Below are 24,403 nucleotides of genomic sequence, written 5' to 3'. Positions count from 1 at the left end.
CTTGTGTAACATGTGCAGCTGTTGGAACCTGCTGTTGTTTCAGCAAAAGCTGTAAAGGGTATTCTAGAAGGGCCTTCCCACTGTCAGAATGAGAGGCGAACATCTGTGTTTCTCAGCACCCTGGCCAGTCTTTAACTGCTTCCATTTAGCTTATTTTAACTTTATATGGGCACAGAGGATTAGACCAGTTCTAATTAAACTGCAAAGTTGTCTATGCTTGGTTTGTTGCTGCGGGCACTCACTGAAATGTCATTAAAACTCCCAAGCAAGCCTTAGCTGTAAAGGCTTGATGATGAAATTGCATTTTGTACAAAGTGAATATCATTCTCCAAAGCCACTGTTTGAAAGTACCTTAAGACTCTAGAATTCATTTCTAACAGTATGTGAAATAATCATAAACATAGCAAGAAATTCAGAAGCCTGTGGCATCTGGGGGGTCGATTGTGAAAGTGTTTTTATTTGTATTGTTTGAAAAGACTAGTACCAAACAAGAGGGTTTTACATCTCAGATGGTTCTTGTCCCATTCCTTTTATACTTTTTCTTATAAAAAGAGCCCATCTTTGTATGATACTGTGTAAATGCTGCCACCCTGTTTACTAAGGGTTGGTTCATACTTCTGCTGCAGATGAGTGCGATACTTCAGGCACTGACACCTATGAAAGCTGTACAGCTTCACTCAGACCATGCAGCAAACAATGACATTTCAACATTATCCAACACCATGCGATTTCAAGTCGCAGACACATGAGAAAAGGCTGTACGACTTTCCAAAAAAGACGCATGTCGCAAGTGTGTGGATGAAGGAATTCAGATCTGTCACACATGAAGAAGAATGATGTCCTTTACTGCTGCTTTGAATGCAATCTCAGTTGAAAGGTCCTGATGACGGACCACCTTGAGTGAGTGTGATGTGTCAGAAGAGCAGCTCTGAAATCTTGAATTGAAATCATCCTCTCCTGTAGAAAAACTGACCCAGCTTCCCCAAATACTTTGGCCCACCAACCAAGTAGACTATGTCTAAAAGGGGGGGTAACAATTCTTCCTAAGTTAAAACATTAGTATTGTGTTGTTTAAAAATGAATATGAACTTATTTTCTTTGCATTATTCGAGGTCTGACAACACTGCATCTTTTTTGTTATTTTGACCAGTTGTCATTTTCTGCAAATAAATGCTCTAAATGACAATATTTTTATTTGGAATTTGGGGAGAAATGTTGTAAGTAGTTTATAGAATAAAACAAAAATGTTCATTTCACCCAAACACATACCTATAAATAGTAAAACCAGAGAAACTGATAATTTTGCAGTGGTCTCTTAATTTTTTCCAGAGCGCGCTCTCTCTCTCTCTCTCTCTCTCTCTCTCTCTCTCTCTCTCTCTCTCTCTCTCTCTCTCTCTCTCTCTCTCTCTCTCTCTCTCTCTCTCTCTCTCTCTCTCTCTCTCTCTCTCTCTCTCTCTCTCTCTCTCTCTCTCTCTCTCTCTCTCTCTCTCTCTCTCTCCTCTCTCTCTCTCTCTCCTCTCTCTCTCTCTCTCTCTCTCTCTATATATATATTATATATATATATATTTTCATAGTTCATCTATATGTCACCAATCAATTTTGGAAGTTTGTTTTTGCGGAATGCCCAGAAAAACAGAGCAATTATAAATGAGCTGATGAAATGAACCCTCGTGCTGTACAGGTCAAGCTGTACCGTCACAGGACGTTGTTCATGGCTAACCTGCCCTGCACTCAGGAAGAGAGATTAATGCAGGCCCAGGGTGTATCAGGGGCCACTCGAATCTCCACCCTTTTTACTGCAAAGTGGCCCTTTTGTTGATGGTTCTAAATTTGGCAGATGCCTCAAATGTTTAAGCCAAGTTGGGGTCCTGCTTCAATTTTCTCACTTTGGGCACTGACGTGGCCCTGCAACTCTCGTACTGCTCCCACTCTAAGGTTACTGTCTTTTAGTGTCTTGTAACATTAAAGGCTAATATATCACCATTACTGTTTCCCCAAGGCAGTCATTTATTACTTCTGCAATTCTCCCGTGTAAGTCATGAACAACTTGCTGTGGCACGGTTTCCATCTGACCAGTCAATACATCCATCACTGGGATCAGACAATATTAATCTTAACTCTCATAATCCCAGTGTATATGTGTGTGTGTGTGTGTGTGTGTGTGTGTGTGTGCCTCCTGCTTTCTCCCTTACAAAAACTTACAGGGGTATTGTACCAAAAAAAAAATTAAAAAAAATAAGCCGGGTTTGGAAAAGCTTATTGAAAGCATGGTTAAGCACTGGCAAGCACTGGACAGCTCTGAGTACAGTACTGGTATTATTAAACATGGTAAAATCAATGCTGTCCATATTTGTTGTGGTAAACTTCTATCTTAAGACAAACGAACACCAGAACAAAGGTAGGATTTTTGCTTTCATGTGTATGAATTGACCCCCATCAAGAAGTGGCCTACAGAGGATTGTGAATATAATTTGCTCTAGAATGATGAAAAATAAATGTGACATTACCTAATGAAGAAGGAAGCAGCAGCTGAGGTGCCTGGACTGACCCCGGCCTGGCCCAGCATACCCTGGGCGCTGGGCGTTGTGCTGTTCTGTGGTTGTGCCTGCACACAGCTGCTGGGAGAGCCGCAAGTGGCTTCAGTACCCGGACCCTCCTTTCCATTCTCAGCCATCGTGGCCTGCGTCTGTGAAGAAACAAGGGCGTACACAGGCTGGATTAGAACGGCATTCCCTCCATTTACTTCTCTCATCCACAGCCAACATCTCCACCTGCTCAAAGTTATCTTGTTAGCTGGCTTCTACCAGCTGCTTACTGTTCCCACTCCTTTAACTCTGTCAGTTTAAATATTGAGATGTTAGGGACATATTTGTGGATTGACAGTGCTAAAAGATGCCCTACTTGTAGTTTGCAGATATTGCCATTGGCTTTCTGGCTTGAACGAGTCAACCTGCCCAGAAGAATTTGATTCCTGCAGTCTAGCCCCGGTAGCCAACATCATAATTTTGACAGCTAGTAGTAATAAAGGAGGAGAAGTATGTCTGCTCTGCATTGGAGAGGTTTACAACCATGACTGCAGCAGACAAGCAGAGCAAGGCTGAGCTGCTTTGGTTGGGATAATTCACACAAACAGGCTGACAGGCATGAAGAAATGGCGAGAGATAAGCCGAGTGCTCTCATTGTTGCACTTCATATTCCACGACTGACACAGCTGCTTATCCCCCGGTGTTCCCACATGTCACAAAGGATTTTGCTGCCGTCCCCTCACTTGTAATCACGCTACCTGTGTGGAATGTACAGCACAGTTCCTTTCCAGTGTCTGGGGGTAGCGCATACTAGAGACACAGAAGAGTGACTGGTGAACAGCTCCAGGTATATTAAACATGTTTAAATAATTGTCTTTATCAGTGTTACATTATGTTAATAGTACTGAATGCTGTTCATTTATGTAGAAAATCTCTTATTCTTTAAGGACTACATTATCAAACTGACATACAGATTGAGAGACACACTATGATATCAAAGAACGTATGTCAAATTATTTAGTTTTTAGGATATCCAGCCCTCAAAAGTTAGACCCCCATCTTTTCAGCTAAAAGGAACAGGTCTATCTAGTTCCAACTGCTTAACACTAAACAGATAAGTTGAGCTCAACTAGTTAAAAAGCATTATATGTTTTACATATAGCTGGAAACTAAGATTACATATAGTAGCTAGATATCCATTACTTGGTTAGCTATTTAGTGCTTGTTTTTGCAAAGGCAGGTTCCAGATTTTGCCATCTTTGCATTGTGTTGGTGTTTACATGGTTAGCAGAGAGATCAACAGATTATCAGAAATTAAAACTACAGTACAAGCGGGTAAGTTAATTACCCAACAAATTGACTGTGTTTGTGCACTGCGGCTAACTGGATTACAGCCATGTATATCATCAGCATTTGCGGCAAAAAAGATGACAATAGCAGGAAAAGACAGCACCTGCTGCTAAGCCAACTAATAGATGGGAGATGTTCCTGCATCTAATTTCATGATCAATTCAATGCAATTTCTGTTTTGTTTCTTTTTTTATTAGATGAGACTGCTGCATAAAAAAACATAAGACAAACATGTCATTTGTAGATCATTAATAAAAGCAATTGCAAGAAAGCTACACAAGGGTCTATTTCATTTCTTTACTATAATGAATTACACAAAATATCCTTCTGTAAATATATTACTGCAATAAAAGATAAGAAATAAGTAGGCACTACAATGGATGGGAGTATCCTGGAGAGGAATATAAAGAATCATTTTTTTCCAGGTGCCGCAGGGAGTAATATGTACTCAGGCACTGAGTGATAGCCCATTTTATTATTCCCTGCAAAATAACTGTCTTATTAACATAATCTTCAAGTCAAGCAAGGCAAATTGATTACAGAAAGAATATAATAACTAAAGCAAATGCATATCCTCTCATTAACCAACTGAATATTAAAGTGGCATTTTAAGACCCTGAAAGATAAAAGCCATATTTTTCCATTTATTAACTGATTAACATTACAAATGAGGCAGTTTTTTGTTGTTGTTTTTAGAACAGATTATTCCCTCCTCTAGAAAACAGAATTTCTTACAACTAAATCTCGTCTGTACAGCCGAGCAGGATTAGTCACACAGGGATAACGTTTTGTTAATTAGCACAGAAATTGCAAATTGCCTTGCTGTAATATTATATATATATATATATATATATATATATATATATATATATATATATATATATATATATAAACACACACACACAGGTATATAAAAAGCTGTGCTGCGCATGGGTCATGGGTTTTCAGTACAAACTGTCAACCACAGATGTATGAAGAGCTTCATCAATTATAATCAATCAGTGAAGAATGGCAAGTCATCTTCTATCTCATCGTGAAGCTTGTGGGGGAAAATGTTTTATTAGAAACCATTAAAAGAATACAGCTTTCACTGCATTTCTGTGAGAATGCCTGCTCCCTGTCCCAAACCACCCCCAATATGCATCTCTGTTGAGTGCAACACTGTGATCTGACCATATTTTTTTTTTAAATGTCTCTATCTCTATGACAACAATCTGTCCTTTAGTAATACAAATGTATAAAAGGTGCAGCCATTGGCAAGTATTTCAGCCAGAGGATTTTAAGGAGCTACATCAGACAGTCAGTTGAGCAGAGATTCTGGACTAAGGCATCAAAAGACTAATTTCGGAAAGATATTTGTCAGGTTATGCATGAAGTTCTTGGTTGCAGCTGCTTTTTGTTCAAGCAATACAGTACTTCTATTTAATCAAGACCTCAGAACTAATGTAGGTATTTGGTGGTGTACAAATATGGAGATACAGAGCTCCCCCTTAATAAGGCAGCACTTTGTACCACGGAATCAGTTATAAGATGGATGGAGCTCCCATTTTACCCACAATGCCAGTCCACTAGCAATATCATTCTCCTTATAAGCGGAACACAAACAGCACGGTCTTGTAACTATGGCTCTCAATTATAGAGTTATAATGGGGAAGCACAGTCTCCTTCAGTCGTCTGAATAGAGGTACGTAGTTATCAGTGAAATCAAGTTAGACTGAGGTGAGATGGCACTGTAGACCTATTTTGCGAGGGCAGAGGTTAACAAGAAACAAAAGAGATGAAAATAGAACGCAGCCGTTAGCCATCAGGAGTCTTCCTCTGGGGAGCAAGGAGTTAATTTCTCATGCAGCTTTCTGTCGCTCTCTCTCTCTCCTTCTTTCAAGATGGACACAAACACAGCAGATCCTTTATTGGAGCGAGAGAGGAAAAGAGAAAGAGAGCAGTTTCTCTCAGTTATTAATTAGGCTGACATTGTTAGCTGCACCAGGCAGCAGCGTCCATTCATGGTTTGGTCTCTGCTAATGAGACTCCATTTCAGATCACATCCCTTCTGTCAGCTCCAGTCTTTCAGAACTGCTGCAGACACCAATCTTTCTCTCCTGCCATTTTACACAATGACAGGCTAAAGGTCTGACATGGGGAATGCACCCATGTTGGCAGTAAATGGGTAACCCAAATGGTACTGACACCTTTAGAGGATCCCCAGCCACCCTTGATCCCCGTAGACACTTAGTCATTATCACGTGCAGATGGACAAGTTTGCATGGATTTAGCATAAACCTGTCCTGTTTTTGCTGACCTGCTAAGCTATTATTAAAATGTACCTGCACTAGACCAAAACCTTTACAAACTATGGGATGACTTTATGACCCATATTATTTCCTTGATCAATAGTGACATTCAATCAAATCCATGAGTGGATCCATGGTGGAAAGTGAAAATATCATGAAGCACCTCTGGATTTTTCCACCCTCCCACAATATGGTTTGTCCGAATACCATTTCAAAGCTAGCTGTACAGTCGCAGACACTGACAAGAAAGGACTGTCTCATATGTGAATAAAAAAGCCGGGGAGGTCATCTAATGACACCTCAATGGAAAGAACTGGAGAGCAATCCTCTCCTTGATGGCAAGGTAAAATAAACCATACTGCATTGGACCACCTTGTAAGAAGGCGAGGGGGAGGCTCAGTCCCCAGTGCTGACTGATTGATGATTCTGTCTTGCTATTGACTAGCACTGGAATATTAACAACAGTCACAAAAAAAAAAATCTAGAGCTGTCTCAGAAGATAGGTTCTAATTTTAAGTCATGACAACCATCAAACAAATTCCTCATAACTGACTGAAGACCACATACTGTAGTGTCAGGTGGGTTTGGGGACGAACCTTAAGGTTGAGAAGAATTTAGTGGGGAAACTTTCAAATAATGTGCTGCAACCACTGCTGGTCTGCTGGCAACAGATGCTATATGCCACCCAGAGTCAGAAACATTTAATCAAATCAAAATAAATATAAAGCAGAATGTGCGCAGCTTTCCAATTAATCTGCACAGACTGAGGTCAACGGATATTCTTTAGGTGAAGCTTGAAGTCCATCTGTCGCCTTTCACGTGTAATTTTTTCTGTGCAGAATACTTGTAAGGCGTCATTTACCAGCAATACATTTCCAGGTTGCGCCATTAACGTCAGGCTTCCTAGATATGACTTCTCTCTAAAGAACTGCTCATAACTAAGGCTCATTCCTTCGTCCCCCAGTGCTTGTACTCCATATCCTAAAGGGGCATTCTATTTACCTTGTGGTGGCTAGAGACTCTTTTTTCATGTTGAATAAATGAGGGAATAATCTTGTATTTGTATCAAACATTGCCTAATCTGCATGCAAGCAGTGCTTAACAAAGGCTTTATGCTAGAATCCTATTAACTGGTTGATCGATAATCTGTACAAAAGCTGACAATGTCACTTTTGAACAAACGTATCCTACGCCAACTGTTCTGCTGATTATGTAGAAATGTACTTCTTAATACCCAAAGGCCTTTACTTTATTTATACTGAAATACAATGTTTTGAATATCTGTAACCTGACTCAAAGAGTATTTAAGACAGTATTTAGATTAACGCCAAGTCCTTCTAATGCAGTCATGGAGAAATATCACGTTTGTGAGTACAAATGGCAGGGAGGTAGTAACATATTAAACCTGAATCTGACTTCCGCCCAACAGACGTTCACATGTCCTGGAAACTGCTGCACCAACAAGCAGTCAGTTTGGGAGACGCTGACGGGCACACAATCTGTTCACCGTGTAGAATTTAGCAAGCTAGCGCCAAGGCACTTTTAGGTTTGATCAGATGTTCCCCTCACAAAGAAACATGCCTTTAAAGCCTGGCCAGGACAGCTAGATAGTAGTGGATCACATTTAAAGGCTTTGTCATGGTCCTTAAACTGTGATTGGGGCAGAAACCGGAATGTCTGTGCCTAATCTGTGTTTCATATGCAGCAAATGCATTATGCATGAGTCATCCCAAATTATCTCTTGCAGTTTAACAGAAAACAAAAGTCTGCTCACAAATACCCCTACCTCATCCATTTCTCCTAATCCCGGAGAACAAGCATGGTAAATATTTATAAACAGGGCTCACTATCCATTTCAACAACTGTATCCAGGGCAGACAAACACAGTTATCTCATACAGTAGCTTATGCAGCTCACTAAATCCTCCCCCCCCCCAAATCCATTACCAGTATTACTGATCTTGCTACTAAATCAATGATTACTATTCACTCTGGAAAATGACCTCAGCTTTGACTCAAGATACCATTTACATATCCAATAATCTCAACATTGATTTGTTTGCCAGCACCCATCATTATATGTCCATTATGGCTACAGTTCTGATACAAAAATCGATATGGCAACGGAACAGAAAGGAAAACTCAATGGAGTACATTTAAAAGACACAGCACCCCAGAACATTTTTATTTTTTATGGACTGTCCGCAGGCAAGTCACACAAGTGATTCAAAATAATTTAGCGGCCGTAATTTAAATTGAATTATGCTTAAACAATAGGGACCTTAAGCAAACTAATAATCTGCTTATAAGACTGTTGGAAAATGTCAGAAGTGAATGGAAGCAGTGTGCATGAAATATCAAATGCCGCACGCAGTGGGACAATAACGGTCTCCCAAAACAAGTAGGGAACTAAATGGGAATTCCTAACCTCATACAGGAAGCAGGAGTGAACTTCCCATTTCATTTAGGACATGTGAAATGTCTGCCTCAGGGCCAGCAACTGTCTCTTGAAATTGATCTGCATTCTAAATATTTGTAATAGTCCAAGCAGACACAAGAAAAGCACTACCACTGTATGTCTAGCAGCCCAATGGCAATTTGACAGGTACCCAAACACCCAGGGTACCTCAGCCTACAGCAGGTATCTTCATATCTCAGCACCAGATGGGATGGGCTGCTGGAACCCAAGCTGTGTCTTTTGTTAAAAACATGTCACCCACAGATTACAAACAGACAGACAAGTGATGTCATGTTGTGTGCCCATATTGCCCACAAAACTAGTCAGAGTGAAAAAAGCAGGGGCTCCAAGTTACCGCATTTAACGGCCCACTGCAACTTAGATGTCAGCACAGCATCTTATGATTCTTTGCTGTTATTAAACTTGCATATTTTGTTAATCAAATTTACGCCAAATACATAAATCAACTCACTCTCCTGCTAGCCTATTGATTAATTTACAGTTTGACATATTGTTCATAAGTTGTGAGTGGTTGTGTTAATATTTTGTGTCATTTCTTGTATATGACTTCCCCACTTTATTTATTTATTGGTTACACACATGTGAGGGTTGATGATGATGCATCACTAAGCATGTCATTTGTGATGTGCCTAGCCTTGAACCAGACAAGGGAAGAGAAATCATGTCAGAACACTGACACCGACACAGATACATCATAATCAACCCGAATCAACCCGAGGGCAGCAGTGTGGAGTTGTGGTTAGGGCTCTGGACTCTTGACCGGAGGGTTGTGGGTTCAATCCCCAGCGGGGGACACTGCTGTTGTACCCTTAAGCAAGGTACTTCACCTAGATTGCTCCAGTAAAAACCCAACTGTATAAATGGGTAATTGTATGTAAAAATAATGTGATATCTGTATAATGTGAAATAATGTATAATGTAATATGTTGTAATTGTAAGTCGCCCTGGATAAGGGTGTCTGCTAAGAAATAAATAATAATAATAATAATAATTTTAAAACAAGGAAACTTCATAGTTAAAAAGTAATTTGGTATTCCACTTGTCTCTATCAGGTAACTTGTAGAATGTTATTAAATTGATCAGGTGCCGTCAATCAGTCCATGTAAACTCTGTTCTTAACTACTGTAGATAACTGATTTTCCTCCAAGGTTGCCTGGATCTCATCCAGCAAGTAATCACTTCTGGACCTAGAGACTCAGCTGGGACTTATTACCGGTTGGATACCTCATGTAATATCTCTCATCTGTTCAGAGCACATTTAATAGAAGCCTGATTGCTGGCACCCAATAGACACATCTCATCAAGGCTGTTCTACATTTATAAAAACATTTATAAAAATAAATAAATAAATAAAACACCAAATACTTGGTTAAGCTCACATAACAGCAAAACAATAATGACAAAAACTCTTTGGCACTCCTATAAAAAAACTACGAGAAGGAAAAGGGCATCAAATAAGTAAACATTACGGTTTGTAATCTGGTAATGCCATATATATATATATATATATATATAGAGAGAGAGAGAAGTGCTCAAATTTGTTGGTACCCCTCCACAAAAAACGAAGAATGCACAATTTTCTCTGAAATAACTTGAAACTGACAAAAGTAATTGGCATCCACCATTGTTTATTCCATATTTAATAGAAATCAGACTTTGCTTTTGATTTTTTATTCAACATAATATTGTAAATAATAAAACAAATGAAAATGGCATGGACAAAAATGATGGGACCGCTAACCTAATATTTTGTTGCACAACCTCTAGAGGCAATCACTGCAATCAAATGTTTTCTGTAGCTCTCAATGAGACTTCTGCACCTGTTAACAGGTAGTTTGGCCCACTCTTCCTCAGCAAACTGCTCCAGCTGTCTCAGGTTTGATGGGTGCCTTCTCCAGACTGCAAGTTTCAGCTCTTTCCATAGATGTTCAATAGGATTCAGATCAGGACTCATAGAAGGCCACTTCAGAATAGTCCAATGTCTCCTCCATGTTTCACTGTAGATATGGTGTTCTTTTCTTTGAAAGCTTCATTTTTTCATCTGTGAACATAGAGTTGACGTGACTTGCCAAAAAGCTCCAGTTTTGACTCATCTGTCCAAAGGACATTCTCCCAGAAGGATTGTGGCTTGTCAATATGCATTTTAGCAAATTCCAGTCTGGCTTTTTTATGTTTTTCTTTCAAAAGTGGAGTCCTCCTAGGTCTTCTTCCATGGAGCCCACTTTCGCTCAAAAAGAGACAGATGGTGCGATCAGAAACTGACGTACCTTCACTTTGGAGTTCAGCTTGTATCTCTTTGGCAGTTATCCTTGGTTCTTTTTCTACCATTCGCACTATCCTTCTGTTCAATCTGGGGTCGATTTTCCTCTTGCGGCCGCGCCCAGGGAGGTTGGCTACAGTTCCATGGACCTTAAACTTCTTAATAATATTTGCAACTGTTGTCACAGGAACATCAAGCTGCTTGGAGATGGTCTTGTAGCCTTTACCTTTACCATGCTTGTCTATTATTTTCTTTCTGATCTCCTCAGACAACTCTCTCCTTTGCTTTCTCTGGTCCATGTTCAGTATGGTGCACACAATGATACCAAACAGCACAGTGACTACTTTTCTCCATTTAAATAGGCTGAATGACTGATTACAAGATTGGAGACGTGTGTGATACTAATCAAAGAAACTAATTCGTTTGAAATATCACTATAATCCAATTATTTATTATCTTTTCTAAGGGGTACCAACAAATGTGTCCAGGCCATTTTAGAATATCTTTGTAGAATAAGCAATAATTCATCTCTTTTCACAGCTTCTTTGCTTTATTCTATGACATACCAAAGGCATGCAAGTATACATGATAAAATAGCTTTTAATTTCATCACTTTTCAGGAGGAATGAAGCATTATTTCAATGAGCTGTAAGGGTACCAACAAATTTGAGCACGTCTGTATATATACACACACATATATAGGTATATGTCAAATCACCCACTGAAATTGGTAACACAAAGTCACAAAGCCTAGAAGGTGCTTGTCTTCTGAAGGAATGTACCTGTCAAAGTCAGTAGGAAGACCAACCACAGGTATTTTATCAGAACTTACCAGACAGGCCTGAGGAAGGAAGTTGTTGACCCTGGAGATGCTCCACATGCCTTCCAGGTATTGCTGTGCTTGGATGGTGACAGAGCTCAATGTGCTGCTCAAGGCTCCCGGTCCCACGGTCACCTGGACACTGGACTTGGGTATGTTGCTCACACCCTGCGGCCAACCGAGACCCTTCCTTCTGTCTGCTCCGGGAAGGGTGTTGGTTGGCTTGCTGGTCTGCCTGCTGGCTTGCAGGGCCCAGTCCTTGGAAGAGGAGAGGGTGACCATGTTGTGAAGCCCAGTTCTTTGAGGGATGCCAGAAAATGTGCTGGGGGCAAAGTCAGGTGTCTCTTTGCTGCCCGTCTGGGCAAGGGCCTGGACCATCTGGAGGGCTTCCTGTCTCAGCTGATTAGGGTGGGTGGCACAGACTTCACAGCAGTGATTGCCCTCATGCCGCCCTTTCTGTGGGTACTCAGGCACTTGGAGCTTGTCGAAAAGCAGAGCAGCAAAGCCTGGGTCCTGAAAGCAAGATAAAGGAAAAGGTGTTAGAATTGAGTGAACCATTTATTAAATCATAATAAAGTGTACACTTTATTTTAGTGTCTTGATCAACTGAGTAATTTCAATTAGAAATGACAACAAAAAAACAAACATGGAGAAGGGTGCTAGGTAAGACTTTTGAAAGGCTGCTTACAGAAAATTAAGAATGCTCACAGTAAAGCAGATCAGAGATTTGAGCTCAGCTGCTAGGTAACATGCTCTTGATCCTGTACAGTAATGCTTGCTTTACTAAGATATACCACTGCTATCCAACCTCACAAAACCACATAACACATTATGATTATTATTTACTTTAACTGGGACTGAAGTAATAACTCACAAAGCAAGTTCAATTTAGCAATACCAAAGAAAAATGGGGACTTAGTAAATCTCTAAAACTAAAAAAGCAGATTCTTTTCATGTTTAGCTCAACAACATAAATTAACCATTTGAATTTAAGTTTGATGATGAGGAGTTATCCCGTTACAAAACAGTACTGTATCAGTTGTGAATGAATCGCTAGCAGTGGTAAAAAGGTGTTTAAGTGAAGTTCCTGTACCTTTAGGCACAGCATTTACAATGGTAAATATCTGTTTCACCACAAGGGTGTTAGGCAAAGTGCTTTCTCTTAGGAGGTGTTCCTATACGTGGAGACTACCGTACTAGCTGGTGAACTCCCATTACCACATCCCACACCATGGCCCAGGTCACTATCTATACAATGGAAGTCCCAAGGCAGAGGGAGATGATGTGGAGAAGGGATGCTAGCATTTCATCCTCCTGAAACCTCACTGAATCTTAAATGGGGTGGGTGTTGGACAAGCTGGACATATCCACCAAATCACTTATTTATATATCATAAGTATTTACATATGATAAAAAGCCCAGCATGAAAATAATCATCTGTTATGAAAGGCAGAGGCTTGAGGTGCACCTGATAATTACACATCTCCTCGCACTTATAATTAGCCACACTTCAAATGCAATCTCGCCTGCCTGTCTCTTTAATGCTCAGGAGAGAGGCTGTATCCTGAGCGAGCAGCCCCGCCGCTCCACTACAGCTTCAGCATGCAACACAAATTCATGAAGTCTCTTAAGCAGTATAAAAAGTCAAGCCTGGTAGCATTCAGAGGCACACAATAGGACCCCTATACATAAATGTTTATGATGCTCTTCAGAGGGACTGTAATAAACCAGAGAGAAATGTGGCTAGCAGACACTAAAAGGGTAACAGCGGTCACCATTCCAGCTTCTACTTAGGCTCTTGGATACTGAACAATCCCTGCCAGCAGTCAGTTTTATCCAAGTCTTAAATGCTGGGCACACTGGAGCCAGAAATTGAATCCCTCTCTAGTTAGACCTTCACTGGAGTGCAGAATGCACTCTACATCCTGGATGTCGCCGGTTCGAGTCCAGGCTATTCCACAGCTGACCGTGGACGGGAGCTCCCAGTGGGGGGCGCACAATTGGCCGAGCGTCGCCCGGGGGGAGGGAGGGTTAGGTCGGCCAGGGTGTCCTTGGCTCACCGCGCACCAGCAACCCTTCTAGTCTGGCCGAGCACCTGTGGGCTTGCCTGTAAGCTGCCCGAGAGCTGCATTGTCCTCCGACACTGTAGCTCTTGGGTGGTTGCATGGTGAGTCCGCAGTGTGAAAAAAAGCAGTTGGCTGACGGCACACGCTTCGGAGGACAGTGTGTGTTCGTCTTCGCCCTCCCGAGTCAGCGCAGGGGTGGTAGCGGTGAGCTGAGCCTAAAAAATAATTGGCCATTCCAAATAGGGAGAAAATAATAAAAAAATAATTGGCAACGACCCAAGTCCAATAGAATATCTGTGGGACCAAATCGCCAGTGCCACCCACAGAAGACAACCGCGACCAGCCAACCTTCGCCAGCTGGCTGCAGCTGCACAGGAAGAGTGGCAGAACGTCCTCTGGCAGTCTATCCAGAGGCTGATCAGGTCTATGCGTCAACACTACCAGGATTGTGTTAATGCTCAGGGAGGTCATACCTGATACTAACTCTGTAATGTTATCATTTTGAAAGTGTGTCACATTTCATACTGAAAACGTATGATTCTTTGATTTGTATTTTTGCTCACATTTTCTGTGATTCTGTTTGATATCTATGTTTAAAATATTTCATTAAATCCATTAGACCGGAGTGTTGCGTTTCTTTTGTGGGATCATACCCAATGACACAAAAATAAATAAATAAATAAAAACAGTAAAAATGAAGGCTGGGGAAGTCAACTAAAATATATATAAAAATAAAAAATACATGAATAATTCCCCAATTACAAAATACATGAATGTGCAGGATTTATTACACACAAACCCTATATACCTAACTTGCTAAGGAAAAAGAAAAATCACCACGGAGACCTGAACAAGCAATTTGGTCTCTGCCACAGAGAGAAGAGATGAGCGCTGCTGCCTGCATTAGCCCTTTGCGACTCAGCATGAGAATCACTGCTGAGCCATTCACTGCACAGCAGGATTAGACAGCTTTGACCCAGACTTTTAAAGCCACATCCCACTAGAGGAAGAAATTCCTGTTTTGCAGTCGACACACAGCCAGTTCTTTCAAAGTGTGAAAATGTACTGGATGGAAGGGAGTTGTTATTTAAAAAAAAAAAAAAAAAGTCTATAAAACCTCTGCAAGTTCTGACTAGAATGAATTGGAAGCTTTTGTTTTCAACAAATCCCATCAAAAATACACTCACTGTCACTGCCATTCTTTAGTTGAGAGATAATATAGCATATCAGTGTAAAAACACTCAGAGGCATCCCCCTATCCCAGCCCAGTGTGCAGCTTAGAAGAGATTAATTCTATTGCTGTTGTAAAGCAGCCACCAAAACAAATGCCCCAATAATAAAAAAAAGACCAACTTAATGCTCTTATAGGGCATTGCCTGGAAAATTATACTCACTGAGGGATCATCAATGAATCAATGTTCTATGGTGTGAGGCAGCAAATGCTGGGCAATGCACACATATAATAGTCTGGATGATGATACCAAGATCAGGCCAGGAGTGTGTGGTGTTACAGGAAGATAGTGTCAGAGGGATAAGCATATTTTAAGAACCCACTGGCGACATCAAGTTGTCTTCAAATTAAAGAAGTACCTGCTCTTGCTGTTTATGTACAGCTATGCTGCCTGAACTGCGTGACCTTTTCAGGGTTATGAGGCAATATTCGAAAAATATTAAGGTGATATGCACACTCAAAAAGCTTAGCATTTTTTTTTTAATCTAATCTAACTTTAAAACGCCCCCTTGCCACTGGAATATGAACGTGATAACTTCCGTCATTAGCACTACAAATTGACTTAACATTGTACGACTACGCAATAAACACATTTAGGCTAATATTTAAACTGTACAAATATACTTTTGTGGCTCTGAGCAGGCTACAGAGCCACTGTGTGCAGGACACATATCCTTACAAGAACTATAATTTGATTCTCATTATTCTTAAAAGAAAAGGTGTTAAGACAAGCAACCTGTTTCTCATCACCCTGTCTACTTAGAGGCAACCATTTTTTTTTTTTGTTTGTTTTTTAAACCCTGAAACACAATTGCCTGTTTAATTATGAAATACCACTACCAAAACATTTAGATCCTAGGAAACAATTGAGCAGCAATCAAATGTGGACCCTCAATAGCCTGGATCCCCCATCTATAGCATTTACTTTGAAGAAATCAATCTCTCCTTAGTATCTGAACCTTACTCTATATATTGCTAAGCATTGATTTAGGGAGTCTAATATAAGGCAGCGCTTTCTTGTTGGTCTTTTCAATTACTGAGGTAACAGACTAGGGGTCCCCTGTAAAACTGTCTTACAAGTTTATGTTTCTGTAAGTGAGCTGGAGGTCGATGCTCAGATGCCTCTGATCATGGCTGGGTATCGATGCTTCTGATTCAGAGCTAAACTTGTAAAGCTTTACTGCTATATACATGGTTAAAGCAAAGTTCAAACTCAGTGAAATAATGATAAAAACACAGGTAGGCAGGGAAAAATCATTGTAAAAAATGGCAAAAGCATAAACCACTTGAGGCATTTAACATGGGAAGAAAAATTCACAAATACAATCCATTGATTTTGAAGATGTTCATGGTATGGAGAAATGAGAAGTTATGATAAATATTTATGAACAAAAGCAAAAAGAAGAATCCTGTCGATAAACAGACATTAACTTTTCAGTTTTTAATTCAAATGTAATGCTAAATGCTGGGCTTGCAAGTCAAAAATAAGAACCATTTTTCTACAGATAAATTAATTCATTAATAAAAGTTCATATTATACAAGTATAGAAGTGTAAAAGAAACATTAAATACAGAAACATATTTTGTTGTGCAGATTGATAAAGTAGCACAGGTTTCCATGATGCCTTGACTTTCTCCACCTGCCAATACACAAACAATAACTGAGGTGTGGCTGGAGGTGTCATCCTGAGATTGGGACGTAAAACCGCCTGTATTTTAAATTGTGAAACACCCCACTGTACTTGTCAAACAAGAGGAAGGTTACTGACCCAAATACCATGATTCAATGCCTCCCAAAACCATCTCACCCCATTCCCAACCCCAGGATGCACATTTCCTTTGTAACTAACTCATAGCCCTTTGTAACTAACTCAAGCATGTGCATAGAGATAAAATGTGTAAACCAGGCTAACACCACAGCCCGGAGCCACTGGGACCCTTCTGTAGAGCCTGTCATCACATATTTTATTAAACTGAAGAGGAAAATCAAAATAGGTTCTATAGCCTACTTATATTAACCACTAGTTGTGGTGAAAAAATTACTTTTAAAAAGGCACAGATGTGCTATTGTTCTGCAAGTTCATTTTAGTTCAAGCACATGGTGAATTATAAATGAATGCAATTGGTAAGAATATGGCCTGGCTTGTTAGTTTAATAAGTCACTAGCCAGAGGTAAGCTGAAACTACTTAATCACTTAAAATAAACTTTGCATCTAACAGCACCTGGCAAGAGGTAAAAAGAAATGCACATAGCTGCCAACTGTCTTTAACGGATATAAAAAGGACAGAATTTCACACCCCAGCCCATTAAAATATGTTCACCATCCTGCGTCAGAAACACCCATCAACCTCCAACACCATGACTCCCTCACCAAATCATGCAAAAACCCTGATACAAATTCCACAGCAATATTTAAAGAAGGGGGGAGGATGTGTGGGCTATTAACCACAGGGTGCCTGGGCCTCTGTAGAATAGAACAACTCCAGCCATAATTATAGGCCCTCAGAAAGACAAGGGAAAAGTAACCTGACAGGAAGAGCCTGCCGTGCTGTAAACCTCAAACTCCCAGTGTGAAAAGCCAAGTATTATAATACTCCAGTCACAATTAGACCTCTGTAAATCATAAAACACACCGTCCCTCCTAACCATAAAGAACAAGTCATTGTTACAATTAGTTTCATCATCTTTTAGCCTCAATTGCAGATTTTAAAAAATGGGACATTTTACTACAGATTTAGTACCTAAACTGTTTAAAAAAAAAAAAAAAAAAAGTGATTAAAGTGGTGTCTGGTTTGTAAACCTCTTAAAATGTTCCAATGAGTAAACACAAGTAAACTGTTGCATTTTTCACAGTCCAGTACCTCTGGCACCCTAGTGGGGGGTTTATTCTCAGGGGTACTGTTCACCTTAAACTTTAATTATAAAAAAACGTAACTGTTAGAACAAAGCTCTGGGACAGACTTTACATTTAAACTGGTCCTCAGAAGACCAGTTTTCTAACAATTAAAGCCATTAGTGAATGTACAAAGCTCCACTTTTTCTAAAATTAAGAAAAAATAGTTTGAAGTTTGTGACAGGCCCCTATTGTGATAAGAGTTAACATGTACCAGGGATGGAAATAAGACTCCCGCTGCATAGCAGTATGATCCCATCCTGGTTTTGCTGTGACTTTTTAATAAGACACACCTGAGCTTGTTACCTATACACTGGAGCTACTCAAGCTCGTAGTAAAACCTGGAATGGGTAAAACTGCTATGCAATAGGCATCTTATTTCCATCTCTGCGTACCATAAATAATGCTCAGAGGGGTTTTCACTTTTACATGTTAAAACTGTTGTTCTAAGACAACTCTTTAAGCCATTTACCAGCAAGATAACTCAAGATGACTTGCACTGATGAATTCAACGAATATAAAAAAGACCACTAGTTTTGAATTGTATTACAGACTTGCCTCAGTATTACCTCTAACTTAAAATGACACCTACCCTGTATTTTACACTTGACCAAAAACATTTTTTGAGGTTGGACATAGCTGAGATCATCTAGCCCAAGTAAATATCAGAACATCGCAAGGGTCGTTATTTATGCCACTACTTCAGATAGGATATCTGTTTAAGATCAGGAGAGATCAACTACAGAACTACACACAAAATCTGGCCCCCCAAGAAAGTTTCCAGACATACTGCACATCTGTTTATGGCCCATTGGAATGGTCCACTGATGGACACACTTGATATGACAACCACACACTGTAGTTATATCTATCACAGATAAGCCATTATCAAAAGACAGCTATAATGTAGGATCTGCTTTTTTATAGTTTTATTGCTTCTGTCGACATGGCATCCCTGAGGCATATCCTAAATATTTCAATGTCTTAAAAATGGCTGCTGAGCTGTGTGAGCTGCAAGATTTGCAACACAAATTGTTTAGTTTCTTTTTTTGTTGCCTAGCTGGTCTATTAAAACCAGAACCAGGATCTACTAAGGACAAACTGACTTAAAATTTTAGTTTAACTTTTTCTTAAAACTCTCCCTCTCAAAACCAATACTATGCTAAGGGAAGTCCCACCTGATTATAATAAAAGCCTTCATATAGAAACTCCACTTTTATTTGTATGTCACTGGGACTGTTGTAAAATAAGTATGTTATTGCTTCTGTAATTAAGGCAATTTGTTAAATAAGCGAAGCGTGGTTTGCCTAATCAGATCCAGCATGTGTGGTTAAATTCTGGTTATATGGCTAGACTACCAATATTGTACTTTAACACCTGGGGACCCTTTGACAATTCAAGTCTGTTACAGTGTTTAAGTATGTTCTTGGCAGCCATGAAGAATGAAGACCACTGTTAATGCCAATTAAATGTTGCATTTTGGTTTAAGTTGTGTCCAACACCTCTTAAGAAACTTTCAGAATTGCACCATTTCCATCGACATGGGCACTATTTAAGGATGTGGACTATAACATTTAACACATTTGTAGGCACAAAAAAATAATACAATAATAATTATTATTATGAATAGTGAAGAGAGCCTCCATTGCCCTTTGCCTTGAGTTGTATTTTAAATTCACTATATGGAATAAAGTATGGAATTCACTATATGGAATATGTATTCTAAATATTACATGACAAGGCGATCAATAACCATGTTCGGATATACTTGATTATAAAAATATAAAATGGATTGCCACACAAAACCATTTGGCTATCCAAACAACCACTGTAAAATCGTAATTCTGTCCCTGGGAGTCAATGTTTACCATTTTTAACTGTAGGCTATTACTGTAGTATCAGGACATCTGATCACACCTCTTTCAATAAGAATTCTTAAACCTTGGATGATACCTCTTCTTTGTTGTTAAGGTGCTGTGTGATAGACTTTTCAATGCCTATTGTTCATGAAACCCAGACACATTACCTGCATTTTACATGTGAATGCACAGACCATCTTTCTTTATGTATCAGCCAGGAGGGGTTATCAAAAAAGGAAGATTTATTTACAATATAGTCTTCTTTTTCACAACATGGGTTATATAATAAAGATAATTATCTGGATTTGCTCTGGATTAGTAACTCTTAAAATAATCTTTTAAGGTGCTATTTGATATCAGTGGTAGACCTACTAGTTAATGTTCAAATACTTTATAAAATCGACACCCTCCTATATTTTCAACGCAAAATCCTCGAATTCGTGTTGTTATTATGAAGCTAATAACATTCACAGAAGTTTTCAAGGCTGTAACTTTCCTGAAACGGTACCACTGTTGTTAACACCAAGGAAGTAACCGCCATCAAGAAAAGTCCATAAAACGCAATTGCTTTAAACAAGCAGTGGTGAGATATATTTTATTTCAAACGTGTAAAAGTCGTTCATGCCTAGTTCATCCCTGGGTTATCTTTTTTCTGCATCACTTCTCTGCGTTCCAAATGTTGACTCTTGTCCTGGTCGGCTGACTGCCAGTTGCAGCTTATGAACTTTATTGACATAGAAAGCGCTTTTATGATTTGTTTGCTGGCTCGTCATTTTAAAACCAGGAAATCTATTACAAACGATAAGCTCCTTATTTGCTGCTAAAGAAAGCACACATTGCTTCCTAGTTTAAACGGTTTAAAAGAAATGCGAGGACAAAAACAAAGCTCGATTGATATACCTTTACTATATGTTTAATGCAGTTAGATTTCCACATAACCTTGAATTACAGTTAGGCTTGCGTTCAAAATTAATGCAAACACGTTGCACTTGCTGGTGTCACTTAGCAATGCGTCTCAACAAAGTTCTACACAGTGGAAAATGTAACTTTAATAGCAACGTCGCTTTATCTGGCAGTCCACTAGCTATCAGCGTAATACCCCACTGAAGCACGTTAAAATTAGTCTCGCACCTAAACAGTGCAAAACATGTGTTGGTTCGTACACCTACAAGTTATGTAGAATACAGTACAATGCAAACTTACCTCTGTTTAAGACGTTTACGTAGATCATGCATTTATTCCATTTGGATGTACTGCGAAGTGAACAGCGTATAGCAGTGCTGCAGATAAAATAAAACCTAGGCACAGCGTTAGCCACATCGGACATCTATTTGTAACCTTATCCTTGGCGGTGTGACTCTAGCCCCACAGCGTGAACAAATGATGTGAACCAACCTTCCAGCCATCAAACTCACTAATTACCTCCAGGCCTCTCCCACTCGCATTGTCAATTGGCTAAAGGTATCAACAAAACTGCACCGCTGGATTGTATTACTGTGCTGAAAAAAAGGAGTCGTTCCCATATAAACAGAGGTTATTATCATCTAGTTGTATCTCTGAAATATGTGCTGCCAGTATATATTTTGTGTGCATCACACTTTTTTTCATAGATCACCTAAATCTACTTACTGTTAAATCTGTCTACCCAGTACTTCACAAAGCTTGATTGGTTGGACTTCTTGCAATTTTGATGAATCACATTAAACTTGTTTAACTTAATTATATACAAGCTTTTCCTCTGGAAGTTTAACCAAGCAACACACACATTTGTTTGAGTGAATTATCATGGCTCAACATTTACAGTAATACTATATTCAAATTTTTGCTTGCTTGTTATTATCTGTTCCAAAGTCAATAACATAATGTGAATACTGACTCAAAGCTAGATAGAAATGGCAATTGAAATGTATTCTGCAGTTTTAAATAAACTAAACAAACAATACACCAGTATTTGAAACCATGCCCATTTGGTCATAATAATGCTAACTATGGGAAAATCACACTCCTCGTTCAGCTTTCAATTTCAGTATACAAAAGAGTTTCATAAATTACCTAAAACACATTCAGGGTTAAAAGTTTACAAAACTATTTTGCTGATAAGTTGGAGTTGCCATTAAAAGTTTATCTTTGGTTTAAATCCTGTATACAAAGAGACACTCAATCCTTCAACTATCCACTCTCCTTGGCTAACGCATTTTGTTTCCAGCATAGACCAACACATAACTTCTACATCTGGGGTTCTGTTTGTGCCTTCCTGACTGACTGCTGTACCCCACCCCCACACTCAATAAAAATAAAACAGAATTCTAGTTCTGACTATATTTCTGTGCAGTGTTAAGTTATTATTCAAAGCCATATTTAACATGTCTGATTGTCATTTACAGTACTTAAAAGTATATCAAAAGAGAGAATTATACAGAGACCAATTAAAATAATTATTTTTGCAATTAAAAATTATGTGTGAAAATACTTTTTTTTTAAAAATAATGAACTCTGCTCTGCTTAACTTATTCATCTAACAACATTTATAATGCCTGTTTTAGTATGACTGCACAACCTGCTATTTCATGTGCCATGGCAATATTGTTTATGCTGCGCCCGCCTAGTAAGTCTATATTCAACATTCAAAAGCACTTTAAAATACTCACAGTGGAGAATATTACTAGAAAGATATGCATTATATCTGAATTCGTCCACAATGCTCTGCAATTATGGCCTTGTACTTTTACACTTTATATTCCATCAAGAGAGCCGCTGTAAAACATAGTGATCCTTTTTCACTTATTTAACCTAAAATAGCAGCCGAAGAAAAGAAAAAAGTTTGCACTAGGAGTGAAAAGAAAACAGTTGTCCAGATCAAATACTTCACATTTATCTAAATGATTCCAGATGTGGCATGCTTCCATACATTATGTAAACACATATATTTCATTTCAAAAAGCCAGTACTGAGTGAGTGCACAGGACAAAAACGTTCCAGATCTCTCTATGCAATGAAAACATCTTTGTGTAAGCTGTAACTAAGATTAATTGAAACTGAAATAATTTCATTTGGAACACAAAGGGAAGCACAAATGTCTGAAAGCTAAACAAACCACATCCCTTGTTGTGCTATAATGTCCCACGAATAGGATTAAAGTTAAAAATTAAAAAATAAAACTAGTATGGCAACAGAATTGTGTGCTGTAACAAACAAGTATTAGCTTGTATCCCAACAAGAAAAAAAGGGTATAGCTCTGCTGGTCACTACAGCAACACTGTAAACATTGTGACAGTTGTGATTTATTCCCTCACTAATTCTAATTGTTAAATCAATAAATACAATTATAGAGCCTTGCTGAAAGTGTTATTTCTCTTTCCACCAAGGCCAGAACTGTTTGCTTATTTTTATACTTCAGTCAAGCAGCTAAGTGGTTATGGAAGTTGTATGTAGACTGGGAGGTTGTTGTGGGTAGTCAACCCAGGTGGGGCTGCCTCAGCCTGGGCTAAACCAGTCGTATGGGGGACGTTTCTTACCTAAAAGACAACAAATCCACATTCATACCACAGTTAGACACTCCTTTGTTTAAACCAATAAGCTGTTCCCCCTCCCATTGGGACATCGTTTAGTTTTGTAGCTTAAACTGTTTGTTTTGTTTTCAGTCCCACATGAAAAACACTTTCTCCTAGCAAAAGTGCAGTGAATTATGGCAAGCATCTAAGCTGTGTACGTAGACTGCAACTTAACTCCCTTGAATCAGTTTGACTGCAAACTGCTATTGGGGTTTCTTAAATTACCATTGAGCACCTCTTAAGTGCATTAAAACTACACTTAAAGGGATAACAAACTCAACGATACTACAGTGAGGAAATTGCAAAGTTTGACAAAGTTTTAGTTTTTTAAATAAGTATTTGTTTTTATATAAAATGCAGTTTGATATTCATGAAAAATATTAATGTTCTTGAATGTCTAGAACAGTTTCATGAATATTAAACTTTATTTAAACCATCAAAACAGCCTTGGCATTTGTATCAGCTGGGTCCATGACAATTCGCCCCCGTCAATTCGTCCCTGACAATTGGTCCCCACGACAACTGTTCCCGGCGAAAATTAGTCCTGGCGACAATTGGTCCCGGCAAAAATGAATCCCACCGACAATTGGTCCCCGCAATAAATGGTCCCAATGACAATTGGTCCCCATGATAATTGGTTCCAACAACAATTGGTCCCCACGATAATTGGTCCTGGTGACAATTCACCCCCGTGACAATTGGTCCTCAAAAGATATTCTCCATATGAAAATTTGTAACAATGTGCAAGTGTTTAAAGCTGTTGGAATATCATTGCAAACTGTAAGAATTAATTGTGAACCACTTGTGTGAACGGGGTGTGTTGGGAAATGTGGGTTGTGTATAGTATATGTCTCTTTCTCCTCTTGCTGTTGCTTTAGCTGTCCCTCCCTGCTGTGCGTGATCAATTATCGCGGGGACCAATTGTCGTCGGGACTAATTTTTGCCGGGAACAATTGTCGTGGGGACCAATTGTCGAGACGAATTGTCACAGGACGAATTGGCAGGGGCAAATCGATGTGCTCCTGTATCAGCTTATTGCATCTTGAATGTTAGATATTTGAGCTACCCCAAATTACTT

General features: G+C 39.2%; 1 protein-coding gene across 5 annotated transcripts in view; it reads right to left on the bottom strand.

The window, feature by feature from the left end:
• Positions 1–24,403, bottom strand: part of kif26ab (kinesin family member 26Ab) — a 118,087-nt gene that overhangs the window by 49,714 nt on the left and 43,970 nt on the right. For 4 of the 5 annotated variants that reach the window (XM_058991452.1, XM_058991451.1, XM_034058280.3 and 1 more), the window contains exons 3-4: positions 11,737–12,237; positions 2,508–2,686 (exon numbers count right to left, since the gene is read on the bottom strand). In XM_058991452.1, the coding sequence (XP_058847435.1) occupies positions 2,508–2,686; positions 11,737–12,237 (680 nt within the window). Of the gene's footprint in view, positions 1–2,507; positions 2,687–11,736; positions 12,238–20,977; positions 21,350–24,403 lie in introns of those variants that run through there. The other variant, XM_058991454.1, reaches the window with a different exon arrangement.

Source organism: Acipenser ruthenus, chromosome 18 (genome assembly GCF_902713425.1).
Source record: "Acipenser ruthenus chromosome 18, fAciRut3.2 maternal haplotype, whole genome shotgun sequence".
Classification (NCBI taxonomy): Eukaryota; Metazoa; Chordata; class Actinopteri; order Acipenseriformes; family Acipenseridae; genus Acipenser; species Acipenser ruthenus.
This window is presented reverse-complemented; position numbering and strand designations above follow the sequence as displayed.